General features: G+C 33.7%; 2 protein-coding genes across 3 annotated transcripts; one reads left to right on the forward strand and one right to left on the reverse strand.

Annotated features, from left to right (window-relative positions):
- Positions 1–2,650: 2,650 nt before the first annotated feature.
- LOC107920063 (uncharacterized) lies at positions 2,651–8,966 on the forward strand. Of its 2 annotated transcripts, XM_016849569.2 has the most exons (7): positions 2,651–2,987; positions 3,112–3,521; positions 3,661–4,059; positions 4,666–6,004; positions 6,692–6,783; positions 6,940–7,081; positions 8,105–8,966. In XM_016849569.2, the coding sequence occupies exons 1-7, from the start codon at positions 2,822–2,824 to the stop codon at positions 8,794–8,796; spliced, it is 3,240 nt and encodes a 1,079-aa protein (XP_016705058.1). In that variant the 5' UTR covers positions 2,651–2,821; the 3' UTR covers positions 8,797–8,966. The 2 variants fall into 2 exon arrangements, with proteins under 2 accessions (XP_016705058.1, XP_016705059.1); XM_016849570.2 differs by lacking the exon at positions 2,651–2,987 and having other exon boundaries at positions 3,389–3,528.
- A 1,571-nt stretch (positions 8,967–10,537) lies between these two features.
- LOC107920765 (traB domain-containing protein) lies at positions 10,538–13,741 on the reverse strand. The gene is made up of 8 exons (XM_016850612.2): positions 13,155–13,741; positions 12,933–12,980; positions 12,712–12,771; positions 12,421–12,504; positions 12,206–12,310; positions 11,696–11,809; positions 11,479–11,579; positions 10,538–11,045 (listed from the first exon to the last, which is right to left on the reverse strand). The coding sequence occupies exons 1-8, from the start codon at positions 13,515–13,517 to the stop codon at positions 10,805–10,807; spliced, it is 1,116 nt and encodes a 371-aa protein (XP_016706101.1). The 5' UTR covers positions 13,518–13,741; the 3' UTR covers positions 10,538–10,804.
- Between the last annotated feature and the right edge of the window lie 783 nt (positions 13,742–14,524).

Below are 14,524 nucleotides of genomic sequence, written 5' to 3' on the forward strand. Positions count from 1 at the left end.
AGCCATTATGCAGTAGCTAATATCTATAAACCTTATGAGATCTTTACTACAATAAATAATTTATTTAATTAAATTTGTTGTGGCTAATTCTCTAATTAAATAAAATTATTTGAATCCCTAGACATATATTCTATAAATTTATTACTAAATACCTTGTGCAATAAATCTAAAAAAATTTATGCACCTAAAAAATGTTTGTAACTAATAACCAGATAACTCACATGTAGCCATTTACTTCAGACACATAAAAAATATTCAAACAACAAATTTTTAAAATTTTTCTCTTTAATAAAATCCCAAGATTTTGTACAAAAGTTTGCAATAAATATTCTAAAAAATGTTTAAAAATGATTCAAGAAACATTGAATCGTTATTTGAGAAAATTACAAACTTTTAAAACCGGAAAAGGCAGAAATTAACTTGGCTCGGATACCAAATGAAGCATAAATAATGTTTAAACGTTAAAATGCAGTGGAAAAGATCGAACATAAATACATTCGACCATTGCCTGAATCAAATGTCAAAATCTAGACGTTGTAACACCACTGATTGAGCGTGTCAAAAAACCGACGAGGACGTTGTATTTAGCTATAAGAAAACATGAAAATTGCCAAAATCTTCTAAGCATTTGAAAACCTCACTAGCTGAAATTGTTTTCAAAATTTGTTTTTGGTGCTTAGGGACCTTGGAGGTATTTATAGTGATGGTTTCCTATAAAAAAAATCACTCATCACGTGTCCCACTATCACACAAAGTAAAAGTAGCGGACAACGTTAGAGTGACCCCACAAAACATGGGAATGTGGGAGGTTTTCCCACGAACCAACTCCAACATAATATACATATTAAATATTTTAATATTATCAATCTTTTTTAAAGTCAATTAAATATTCATACATAATTTTTCAAAAGACATTTAAACATAAAATATATGGATTTTTTATATTACATTATTACATTATTACATTTTTAATAGTTTGTATCCACCGCGGCCTGCCTCGCATCCACTTTTCAAAAGAAAAAATCTACTTCATTCGAAGTGAATCGATTAGGAATCTATTGGGCGATTTGAATTTTGCCACCCCTATTTCTAATATCACTTGTGTCGCATGCGGTTTTACACATTTAATTTTTAATTAACTTTTTAAATAATATTTTAATTATTGTAATTAATTTTTTTTCAATTTCTTATTCGAATGGTTGAAAAAAAACTAACCTATATTAACTTATTTAACAACTCAATAATTGAAGGATCTATATCATATTAAAAAATTGATATATTGTAGATGAATATTTTTTTAATTATATGCAAAACTCAAATCATAATTAAAACAATTTTAGTGTAATGCAGTTTTACTTAATCTAATTAATTCAAGGTAACATTACTTAAAATAATAAATAAGGAATATAATTAAAATATATAAATTATTTGGATGAGAAATGAGAATTTGTTGAGCATTTATTAAACTATGGGCACTTTTTAAGAAGTTTTTTTTTTTACGTTTTCATGCATCGATAAAGGTTTTCCTGTCGTATTGAGTGAAAATATGAATATCCTTTAAAAATTTAGTGAAATTTCTAACAAAAAATTTTTTCGCCTACGGTCTGGTGAGGAGACAGAGAGGCATGTGGAAGAGAATTGAGTCAACCATTAACTCTCTTATCCAGTGAAAATTTAAATAATCCGAGTTTAATCACCTCATCAGTAAAGTTGCTAAGGGATGGAATGTTACTTTATTACTGACTTTTTTTTTTCATATAATCTAGTATAGGTGATAAGGTAAAACATGCAACCTTTTTACTCAATTCAATTTTCAAGTTGTCTCATATTAAAATTGATTTGTTAATACAATGTGTAAACTACCTATTATCCCTCTGTAACCTTTAAATAGAGGATAATGCGCTTCAACGCATTCAAACCCACGTTCTCCTACGCCGACAACAATGTCAATACTCAATACTGTTAATTAGATGAATCAAAGTGGTTTCTGGTCCAATCAATTTGAATTTTAACATTTTTGAGTCATTTTAATTCAAAAGCATTTGGATTTGGATCAATTTAGAGTTTGAATAATTTTGAGATTAGATTATTTTGTGTTTGAATTATTTAGATTCACACTCAATGTTTTTCAAATCAAATCATTACGAGGTCGAATCATTTGGGTCATTTGAATTTAGGTGATTTTGAGCCGTTTCGAATTAAAATCATTTGTAGTTTAGATAAATTTCAAATAACATCAATTTAAGTTGAATTGATCTTATTAAAGTTTTAAAACTTTTTATAGTAAAATCAAATTAGTTTGAGATAGTATTAATCAAATTCGAAGTTTAGATAAGAATTAACTAGCTATGCTTAACCAGTGGCGAATCTAGAGGGGGCTGGCATGAGCCCCGGTCTCCTTAAAATGTAAAATTGCTATTTAAGTCTTTAATTTTTTTTTAAAAATTTAAATTAATAAAGATAAAATTATATTTTAGCCTCTAAAATTATAAAAATTTGATTTAATTCTTTAAAAATTATAAAAATATAAATTATAAAAAATTAAAATTTCATTTGGCCCCCTAAAGATTGTTCTGGCTTCTACTCTCTGCTTAACCCACTGAAAATGAAAATCTTAAATCACGATTAGACCCTGAACTATAACTATTTTTCCATTTAGTACTCAAATAATTTTTTTCCATAAACCCTACATAGTCCGATCCAATTAACTGTTGAAATAGATGTTGGGTTCCAAATCCGTGTACATATTTGACCCAAAACACTGTCGGGTCTTTATTGATTGAGAAAAGCGGCGGTGTCTGCGTGATTAATCGCGACGGCGATGAAGTACTTGTTGTTGATCCCGATTCCGATAATTTCACTCGCGCTGTTATCAGCCGTTGATTGCGCTTCAAACGGCGTAGGGGAATGGCAGATCCTCACCAAACTGAACTACTCTTCTCAGATCCGTCGCCACCCTCACACCCTCCTCCTCGTCACCGTCCCATGTAACCTAGACATTCATTTCATTTCAATTCAATCAAAATCATTTGCCTTTTACAGTTCAATTTAAGGCTACGAATATGAATATGATTCAAATTGCAATCAGCGATATTTCTTCTCTTTTTTCAGGGTGCGGCGAGTCCCGGTCCCTTATGAGGGAAGTGTCCCGATTGGTTGCAGATAAGTCAACGGAGTTTGACTCTTTGAAATTTATGTTAATTCATAGGAACATGGAGAAAACGTTGGCCGATTCCATTGGTGCTTCGGATGGGATAACGGTTCTTTATTATGATCACTCCGTATCGTATAAGTACCAAGGGAAGCTTCGAGCTCGAAATATATTAAACTCTATTCATCCTTATATATCAGTTGCTTCACCTGAAGAACTTCCTTTAAAGCCCCTTAATTCTCAGGAGGAACTGGAAATGTTTCTAAACTCAACTGACAAAGCTTTGATTTTAGCTGAATTTTGTGGTTGGTCACCCAAGTTAGTCGATAAGGTGAAAAACAATGGGACTGGAACTGATTTGACGCTTAAGGTTGCTGGTAGTTTCTGATTACATTTCATTTCCATATTTAATTTAGTTTAATTAATGAAAAAGGAAATTTTGGGTTTGGGTTGGAGATAATGTTGCCTAAACTTTTTCTTTTTTTTGGTTTTATTATTTTGAAATTCAGGAAGTGGGAAGTGGGATGCTGAAATGTGATGTGGAAAATGGGATCGGTGGGATTCCTTGGATTACTGGGTTTAGCATGGTAGATGACCAAGTTTCTTTAACGGAGAGTGAAAATATGGAACTTGGTCTTGGGTTGAACTGTACCTTAAAAGAGTATAAGCAATTTGATTCATTTTTCTCGAAGTTGATTCCTGTTAGACGAGAGTTCTTAGTTTCTCAAGAAAGACTTAGATTTGGGTTGATTTCTAATACATCATTGGTGTCGTCTCTTGGCGTTGAAGATTCTGGTACATGGATGGCAGTGCTGTACTTCAAAGGAAGCCCTGGCTGTTCAAAGGTTATTAAAGATGAGGAAGAGCTCAAGAATGCCCTCATGACAGACAATTCAGTTGTTCGCGAGGTATGAAGTTTTCTACTTCTCAGTCCCCCCAAAGCTTGTGGTCAAAGCGTACTAGGTTTATGGCTTCTTCTTTTATGGTGTTGTAGACTTAATGGGAAAGAAAAATCTTAGGTTGATTGCATGCCACTAAATACATAAAACCGGCACATCTGTAGTAGCTATTTTTTTCCCTTACTTTGGGTAGGACACCTGAATAGTATGCATCTTAGCCCGCCAATTTTGTTACACCTAGCTCTACTCCAAACGCTCTAACCTGTAGTTGAAAGTATCCTTTTTGCCTGTTACTGTAGCTACTTTTAATTGGATTAAAGGAACTTGTTCACTTAGTATGATCTAATTGTGTTCAGGGCTTCATAACAATTGTTTGTTAACTATGAGCAAGATCAATATAATTTGTATGCATGTGGCACAATGGACTTTCATGCACAAAGGAGGCAATCCAACTGTCACTTTTTGCCTATTTCACGTGAATATATATATATATAAGTTCCTATTTTTTATGTACAATGTGGTTTGTCTTTTTCATATTGATTTTAATATCTTGTGTCTTTCCTATACTGAGTGTATATCTCTCTCTGTCTCTCACATACTTCCCACGCAATGTAGCTAGAATTTGTTGGCCAAGATCTTCCGCTTGCTTTACCTGGAAATAGGCCATCAGTAATTCTTTTTGTGGATAGATCATCTCAGACATCAGAAACTAGAAGAAAAAGTAGGGAAGCTCTTGATGCGTTTAGAGAAGTAGCACTTCACCACCAGATATCAGATTGGGTGAGTTCACAAAATACTGATCATAAAGAAAAGTCATCACTCCTAGCTTATAAGGGTACAACAGGACATCCAAGCCTACAGCTTTCTGAAACTGCTCAGAAGATTAAGTTGAAGGATAGGATGTCATTCATGATTATAAATGAGGGTAAGCATGTTGCTCTGGATAATTTAGCTTCAGATTTTCAAGGTAAATCTTTGCCAGAGATCTTAACTTATCTTCTTCAGAGAAAGAAGGAATCGAAATTGAGTTCACTTGCAAAGGAATTAGGCTTTCGTCTTTTATCAGAGGATCTTGACATCAAAACAGCCCAGGAAGTACCATCACAAATAAAAGGCCAATCTAATGATGTCTCACCATTACCATCCCAGAAAGTTTCTTTAATTGATATTGTTGATCCACACAGTATACCAATGGAAAGTGAGTCTGGTTTGGTGAGTGAGGAAAAACCAAAATCAATTGGTGTGGAAGTTGAAGCTTCTTCTCAATACAGGGAGGATGAGGAAATTTCTTCCCATAAAAGTAAACTTTTCATAACTATAGAAACTGACAAACTTTTGGAAGGTCTTCAGCTTGATATAGCGGGGGATTTGAAGGCAAAAGAGAAAATTTCTTCAGAGATAGACAAGTCTGGGGAACAAGAACCTCATGTTCTAGAGTTTAATGGTTCTTTTTTCTTATGTGATGATAACTCTCGGCTACTTGAATCTTTGACTGGTGGGTTAACAATTCCGTCGTTGGTTTTAATTGATCCTGGGTCTCAGCACCATTATGTCTACCCTGAAGAGGCAATTTTCAGTTATTTTTCAATTTCTAAATTTCTTCTTGACTATCTTAATGGAAGTCTTGTTCCATATCAACGCTCTGTGCCCCCTGTCCACAGCCCCAGGGAGTCTACTTCTCCTCCATTTGTTAATCTCGATTTTCATGAAATGGATTCCATCCCTCAAGTTATGATACATACATTGTCCAAGCTTGTTTTCGGGTCTAACGGATCTAACAGTGGAACTTCCGCCCATGCTCGCAGTGAGGATGTTGTGGTACTTTTTAGTAGTAATTGGTGTGGCTTTTGCCAGAGAATGGAGTTGGTTGTTCGTGAAGTATATCGGGCCATAACGGGTTACATGAAAATGATGAAGAGTGCCTCTGGGAAAGAGCAAACAGTGTTTGATGCTGGTAAGTGCTTTTTGCATTTATAATTACTTTAATATTAGATCCTTTATTCTTCTTGTCATATTTAGACCTATAACTTCTTGTGTATTCCTTATTGAAATAGTCATATGACCTGATATACATTAATAAATAAGAATATTGTATGATATCTTGATTAAAAATTTGATAACTTGTAAAATAGGCACATAAAGCTGGGAGCTACATTTGGCTAAGTTTTTCAATGGGATTTGTCTTGGAGTTGTATTATGTTTTGAGCAGCAGTCCTGTAATCCTGTTCAGAAATTATTGTAACCAGTTAATAGTATTTTAGTACGACATGCTTCTCAAGGTGCCCTTTTTGAGCCATTATGAGACAAATGGCCTAATCTGTAGGTTCTCTTCTTGTCAACTTGACAAATAAAATTGTTCATTATGAGACAAATGGCCTTTTTTGCCCCCTTGTTTGTCTGGTAGAATGTGTTAAAATAGGAAAATGTTCATTATATATTTTTTGGTTTGAGACCCCCTAATATCTGGTGGCCACATTGAGCCCCAATTAATTTGGAAGTCGAGCCAGGCAGACTCCTAGTTGGGGGGCAAGCTTTCCCAATGCTATTTTCTCTATCCACAAGACTCAAGCTTTTTAACATTTGACCCAACTGGTATTGTTCCTTGACATTTACATATTGACAAGTGATATATTTGTGGCAGACAACTCGATGAATAATATGAAACTTCCACTCATCTACCTGATGGATTGCACATTGAACGACTGCAGTTTAATCCTAAAATCAGTAAACCAGGTTAGTTTATATTCATATCTGATTCATTGTGAAATATGGTACTTTTGGCCCAATCAACCTATAACTTACTATGTTGAGATTGTATGAATCCATTTTTGCAAAATGAAAAAGATAGATATATTTTTTCTAAACTTTCAATAAACCTGAGCTTTGCAGAGGGAAGTTTATCCTGCTCTGATGTTATTCCCAGCTGAAACTGAAGCAGTTATCTCTTACAATGGAGATGTGTCAGTAGCTAATATAATCAAGTTTATAGCTCATCATGGAAGTAATTCCCATCATCTCTATGGTGAGAAAGGTAACTTCTGAATCATCATTCATATGTGCATCTTTTAATCTTTGAAGGAAACTGATAAACTTTGATGTTTTTACCCTTCTTTTAACTGTTGTTCGCACACACTCTTTCCCTTCTTCCGTTTTTAAAATTTCCTGTTAGTATAGAGTCTATAGAGTACATTTTTTTGGTGTACTTCTAATTTCTTTTATCTGACCTACATGGTCAAGTGTCCGCATTTTTAGTTCCATTTCTTCTTAGTTAGATTGTCTCAGCCTCCTCAACATGATTGTTCTTTTTAAATTGATAAACCATCAGTTGGCACTTACTGTGCTTTTTATTTTTTTGATAATTGGGGGTAAGGGGTAGTGTTGCTAGGAGTTGAACTCAAGCTCTCATGCCACACTGCACAATAATCTTGCCACTAGGCCTAGAGGTTATTGGTGCTGTGCTTTCAAAAGAGGGAACAATAGCAGTAAAGTCACTCTAAGAACCCTGGTATAATTTTTCTCAGAATGAAGTTTAATTTTGTCTTGAGAATGAAGGAAGGACTCTTCTAGCTGTTCTTTTTAATGCTTTTTTTGGTAGGCAAATGCTTCTCTGGCTTGATGGTGGAAAGCATGTTCTGTTTTCCATTTAAGCTTTAAAGGATTTGAATTCTAAGTTACATTTTCAGCCCCTGTGCAGTGAACTGAATCATTTGAGTTTGTATTGCTGGTAGTGCTCATCTATGTTTGTTCAGTTTTGTCCAAACCTATACATAATAAACAGTGAATGTATCTACGAAGTCCTATTATAGGGACCAGATAAAATTTGTCCATTTACTATTAAATGGATCAATTTAGTCCCTGTAGTACAAGGACCTGCTAGGTACACTCATCCATAGTACACGATTATAAGTGAGGTTGAGGTTCTAAATCAAAACTCTAGTCACTGTATGAAGGCGGCATTGAACAGGTGTTGTTTGTTTTTGCAGTTTCTATTTTTTTTTCTTTCCTTTCCTGTTTAAGAGAAAACTGTATACTTTGTTCTCCCTGGTTTTGGTAGGAATTTTATTGACGACCGCTGAAGCTGTGAAGAATCAGGCTATACTCCAGGATTCTTCTGGAGTTACAGCTAATGAAGAAGGTCAATTTCCAAAGGACAAATTTCATGAAGTTATATTGAAAAATCAGAACCCAAAACGAGTTGCCTATTCGAAATACAACGGGGGCAAGTCGAGGTCGCCCATGTCAGTTGGCTCGCATAAAGCAACATTCAAGGTGGTTGTCGGTTCAATCCTTACTGCCACCGATAAACTTCTCGAGGTCATCCCATTCGATAACTCAAAGATTATCATTGTGAAGGCAGATGAAGAAACTGGATTTCAGGGTTTGATATTTAACAAGCAAATCAGATGGGATGCTCTAGATGAACTCGAAGAAGGGTTAGAGTTCCTAAAAGAGGCTCCTGTGTCTTTTGGAGGCCCGGTTTTAAGACGTGGGATGCCCTTTGTTACTTTAAGTAGGAGAGTTAGTGAAGTGCAGTACGTTGAAGTACTTCCAGGTATCTACTTCCTTGACCAATTTGCCACGGTTGCTAATATCGAAAAGCTAAAGGCTGGAAATCAGTCGATGAGCGACTACTGGTTTTTCTTTGGTTACACGGGTTGGGGCTGGCACCAACTGATTCAGGAGATTAGGGAAGGTGCTTGGACTGTAAGCGATGATAATGAGAGCTTAGATTGGCCGTTGAATTGAGAGTATTTCGAATATCAAAGGTAGTTGGACTTGTACGGACAGAATGGAAATGGAAAAAAAAGGGGAAACATTTCTTGGCTAAGCTTGTAAATATGAGATTTTTGTAGTTCACTTTCTCTTGTAACAATATTTGGGATTGTATTTTTGAAATTTTGGATTTCATTTTTCTACAAAGGTTTTCTGAATGATGCTCACCAATGGTAATTTACACTATTTACGTACAATAAATTTAATGAAAATATTTCATTAAAAATTAAATCACTCGGATGTATATTACTATTTAGGCTGTTCATTTAAATTTGATATTTAATCTTTATATAAATTAATATCTTAGCGTTTATAATATCATTAGTCTAAATATTTTAATTAAAATATTGACATAAAATTTAAAAATTGTTATTCTCAGAATTCTCCATTAAAGTGAGGTCCATTACAATACTATTACTATTATTACTCTTAAAAATTAATCTTAAATTTTTAAATTTGAAATATAGTAAAATAAAAGTATGAAAAATAAATTCCAAATATGAAGAGATAACATTTAAATTTAACTTAAAAATAATTAATCAACATAAAATGTGGATAACCCAAAAATAATTAACCCAAGTAAAAAACCATACTAATTTATTTTAAAAGCAAAGGATTAATTTAAGACTTTATATAATTGTTAAACATAATAGTTGGAACTTGGATTCATGTCTCTCACTTCTCTTTTAACTTTGTTTTTCAACCAATACAAATTGGAATTCACACGACAGACATTTCGATTTATTAATAGAATGGGGGGTTTCAACCGATATGAGTAATATTGACTCGTAATTAATTTCTGTGCGTCTATCTCCAAATGCTTATCTAATACTATTATTTAAATATTTTATTAACTTTATGTTATCTTCAATCGAGTTACTAATTCAGTTGTTAAAATATTAAAATACTCTCTTGTAATTTATAGTATTCCGGCAACTTTAGCTTTTTTCATTTTAAAAAACAATAAAAATTTACCCAGGGTGAGATTGAAACCCACATCAATTGCATCAATAAAACTTTTAATTTACCACTCAACTAAAATGCTATTTTAATATTTTTATAAATTTCTATCATATTATGCACACTCTATTACCTCCATAAGTTATATGTTTATACTTCTATATTATAATTTAAGTGTTTTACTAAATTGATATCTTATTTTCAATTGTTAAATTACAAAATATGTTCTCCCGAAAGTACTTTAATCTTTTTCATTTAAAATAAAAATAAAAATATGCATATGGTGGAATTTAAATCCACATCAACCTTTAATTTACCACTTAAATAAGACATTATTTTTATTAATATTATTATTAATTGAGTTAGTATCACAAGTTAACTCAATATTAACTCAAAATTAATAACAAAACCATTATAAATAATTGTAACCTTTTTTTTTGAAATCAAAAATTAAGAGGGCATAAATTGCACCGCATAATTGTAATTCATTTAATATTGTTTATCTAATATATTTATATGTTTTAATTTTATTTTACTCATAATTTAATCTATTTTTTTTATTTTAATATCATACATATTTCATATATTATTATAATTAATTAACTTCAAATCATAAGTTTTATTGTTTATTGTATGTTATTTTTAAACACACATTTGTATTCTAAATCCGTGATTTTCACATGCATATAGATGTGGTAAGATTTCTAGTTTGGTTTTTTTTTTTGGAGAATTCAGACAAAAATATATATTAAGCTTTGAAAAATATTTAATAACAAATAGTATTAAAATATATAGTAAGAATATAATGAAGACTAAAAACGAAATTTATGAATATAAACATGGATACAAAATAATAAAATTGCCTTGAAAAATGATATCTATGCCAAAAAAAAAACATGTATAGAGCACCTGTTTTTCGATGGGTCCCAATTTTAGTTGTGAAAGAAACTAGTTATAGGGCTTATGGCAGGATTTTTCACAAAAATTCTAGTTTTGCCCAATCAATAATGTTATTAGTGGATTATTTCTTGCCTGCAAGATAGATGCCTGATGCGATAGCCACACCGGCAGCCGCAATGCCCAGCGATACAAGAATTTTGCCGGTTGGAACTGTCGGTTTCTTTGAAGGAACTGTCATGAGATCATCTATCAAAACAGGCTGCTTCCAATATTTCTTAATTCCTTGCAAGTGGCCTTTACCGACGACCGCAACGACTGAACTATGCTCACTAGCTGTTCTTAGTAACGTGGATGACATGAACCTGAATGTTTATGCAAAATTTGGAAGATTAAACACAATATTTAACATAAAGTAAAAAATGTGTACTTCAGATAACATAAAAAGAAATGGCTTCATAATGACTCAACACCAGCAGACTTAAATCTTGAATGGTTATAAATTTTGACGACAAAAAAGAAGAAAACCGTACGATTTAGATTTGCAGTCAAGAAAGTCTCCAAAAGAGTAATATTAATGTTACCCAGAGTCGATGTGTCAGACATGGGCATGTGTACAAAGAAGGTATGCTCATTTTCTCTAAGTTCTTTTTTATATATATTTGGCTAGTTATGCTGTTTTATCCATGTTCTAATATGTGATGGACACAGGTACTTGAGAAGAAATAAAAGCTCGAGTAACAAAATCTAATACAAATAAATTGAAAAGCATCTAAGGGAGCACAAACGAATACTAACTGGTCTCGTTCATGTACAAGAGTTTCCATTAGAGTAGGGAATTCCTTGCTCATTTCTTGAATCACAAGGGTCAGCATGTCAACATCATCCATGTCCTTCAGCTGAATGTAAAAAAGAAAACAAAATATATAGCATCATAAGGATTTTTGTTTTCATAACTCCAAATGTAAAGAAAGCAAATAGACTGATGACAAACTAAGAGAATAAGAAAGTTCACCATTTTGTTAAGCTCTTCAGGGCTTGGCAAGAAGACAGCTTGAAAAAGTAAGGAATACAGTAACTTAATCTTATGCCAAAGTGGCATTTTCCCCCAGGTTCTGCGCAACGTAACCTGTTTCATCCAATCAAATCTTAGAAAATGCTTGCAGGTGAAGATTAAAAATAAATGTACATGAAGTGCTACCATAGCATGAAATGTTGAGAAAACAGTAGACTGCCATATGTAGCACCACAAAGACACCATATTTAGCATGCTGGAAGACTTATGCACATTATCATGCAACCAACATTAGGTGTTTATGGCTTCATAAAGCAATTTAGTTGAGAACTGCTGGTCCAACTTCATTTATCTAAGAACATAATATAAAAAACATCAACACCTTCTCAACAACTTTCCCCTGAACAAAGCTAGATTGTTGTATGTACAATTTGAGTTTCTCCAACATCTTTAGACAATAAGGTTATTTTCATGAAGCAATCACACACAACAACTGGTGAAATATCTTACCTGCACAGGACGATCACCAAGAATCACCTTGCCACCATACTTCATTGCTTCTTCAAATGCCACACGAAATTCAGACCCAGGGAAAACCTCAAGCCTGCTGGCAACCTATCAGTATTAAGTAATGATTTAGGACACATAAATTTGCTTTACTTGATTAGGGAACAACAATGGCCAAGGAACTATAGAGACAAAAGGCATAATCAAGTGACAAGCACCTTAGCAAGAAACCAGCTATAAAGGATACCGAACATGTTATGCTTTTTCTTCCACATATCTACCATTTCTGCCATGGTTGGTACCTGGTAGATTCAAGTTAGAAGAAAAAAGGTTAGCAGCGGACTATTAAAGCCCAATTAGAACTATATTATGCAAAGATAATTAGAGCATTCACAAGAATATCAAAAAAGTGCACCAAGCTCGAAAACACGGTAGCAAAAACACCATCGTGTTAGCCTTCCCTTCAAGCAAGGAATTTAGTAAAGAAAGAACAACATCAAAGAACAAACCTTTAAATTTTGTGGAGTAAGCACTGCAACTCGGCTTGAGCATAACTCCAAGAAAACAACCTGTGGGAAACCAATTTTAAAAAGAAAATGCATGTGAGTTTTGATGTTCAAGTTAATTGTTACGTGAATTTCAAGTCACCTTACAAAACAAACGCAGGCAGCTAACCTGCTAAATGATCCATCCATGAATCAAGAGATAGATAGTTTCAGAAGAGAAGCACCTGTGGTTTCAAATAACTGATTACAGCTTCAACTTCTCTGCACGATTCCTGCAAAAGCACAACAAGTAAAATATCAATCTCCTCCTACAATACTCATCGCACATCCTAGAAATCACCGATGATCTTCAGTTAATTAAAAAGATATGTTGTTTTTTTTTTTTAAATTCTATCAATTTCCAACATTTTCTCGTTAACCAAACAGAAACCATGACGAGCACGTGCCAGGGAGACATGCGCAGTCCCAACCAAGTACACATCGCAATTGCCGCCCTCGGCTGAGGATTCGCACGAGAGAACCATCACGCTCCTCGCAATCTCCACCGGGAGCTCCACATTCCTTCTCTCCGAGGAATCAGATCTTTCGTTCCTAGAAACATCGCCATCGTTTCTGTCGTAATTATCCTCGTCTCGGATCTCTTCTGCTGCTGCTGCTGCTGCTTCTTCTTCTTCTTCTTCCTCCTCCTCCTCCTTTCCAACGTTCACGATGCTATCGCTCAATGCGTCCACGCCATTAGGGTTAGGGTTGTCGATGTGCACAAAATCCTCGCCACTCGGGTGATCCGATTCGGTCGGTATCGGCTCCATTGCCGGCAGTGGGGGCTCGTAATCGAGACGGTTGACGGTGGTGGCGGAGAGAATGGTAAAACCTAGGGGTTTGAGGACCGTGAATTGTTTTTAGTGAGAGAGGGATGGCATAAGAACGAGCAGAGTGACTCGGGCGAGATGACTGGGTTGAGTGGACGAGTCAAAGAGTATCACATAATCCGTTCCGGTTATGTGATTTAGGACCGGGAGAATTGGAGTTTGTAAATCTAGCCTATATTATCATTTTGAATTATTTATTTTAAAAGGTAAACTATCAAAATAGTCACTTTTATTTACCTTAGGTTACATTTTAGTCACTTATATTTGAAATGTTACGTTTCAGTTACTTAAGTTATTGTTCTATTACGAAATGGTCATTGAGTTGTTAACTGCTGTTAATGGTGTAACAACAATCTAACGTGACACGTTATTTCATCATATCAGACTAAAATTTTAGGTCAAATTACATAACTAGTCCTTATACTTTTATTTTTTTGAATAATTTAACATTTTTCTTTTTCTTTTTTTTATTTTCCTACTCTTCTTCTTCCCCTTTATTTTTCTCTCTTCTCATATTCTTCACTGCAGAAACATAATCTTTGCCCACCAAATAAACCAAGTCCTTATTTCTTTCATATTATTCCTAAATTGAATTTCAATCAAAATCGAATACCAATCATTCCTAATCAAATCTCGATTTTAATATAACTTGAATTTGAAACTAAAACTAGATATAACTAGCCAATATAAAAAACCATATCCTTAATCAAATCTAAACATAAATTGAATTCTTTATATTCAAAACAATTTTTTTCCTTTTCCAAAATTTGACAGAATCGTGTAGATTATTCCTTTCCTTTCCTTTTTTTTTTGACGAATAAAATTAAGAAAATGATAAATTGAACTAAACCTTCTTGGATGTTCCTAAGCAAGATTGATTGGAAGCCAAAATGGATGAATCGAAGAGAGAAAAGGAGCATGGAACCAAATTGGTTTGGGTAAAGTTG

Source organism: Gossypium hirsutum, chromosome D13, assembly GCF_007990345.1.
Source record: "Gossypium hirsutum isolate 1008001.06 chromosome D13, Gossypium_hirsutum_v2.1, whole genome shotgun sequence".
In the NCBI taxonomy this organism is placed as follows: domain Eukaryota; kingdom Viridiplantae; phylum Streptophyta; class Magnoliopsida; order Malvales; family Malvaceae; genus Gossypium; species Gossypium hirsutum.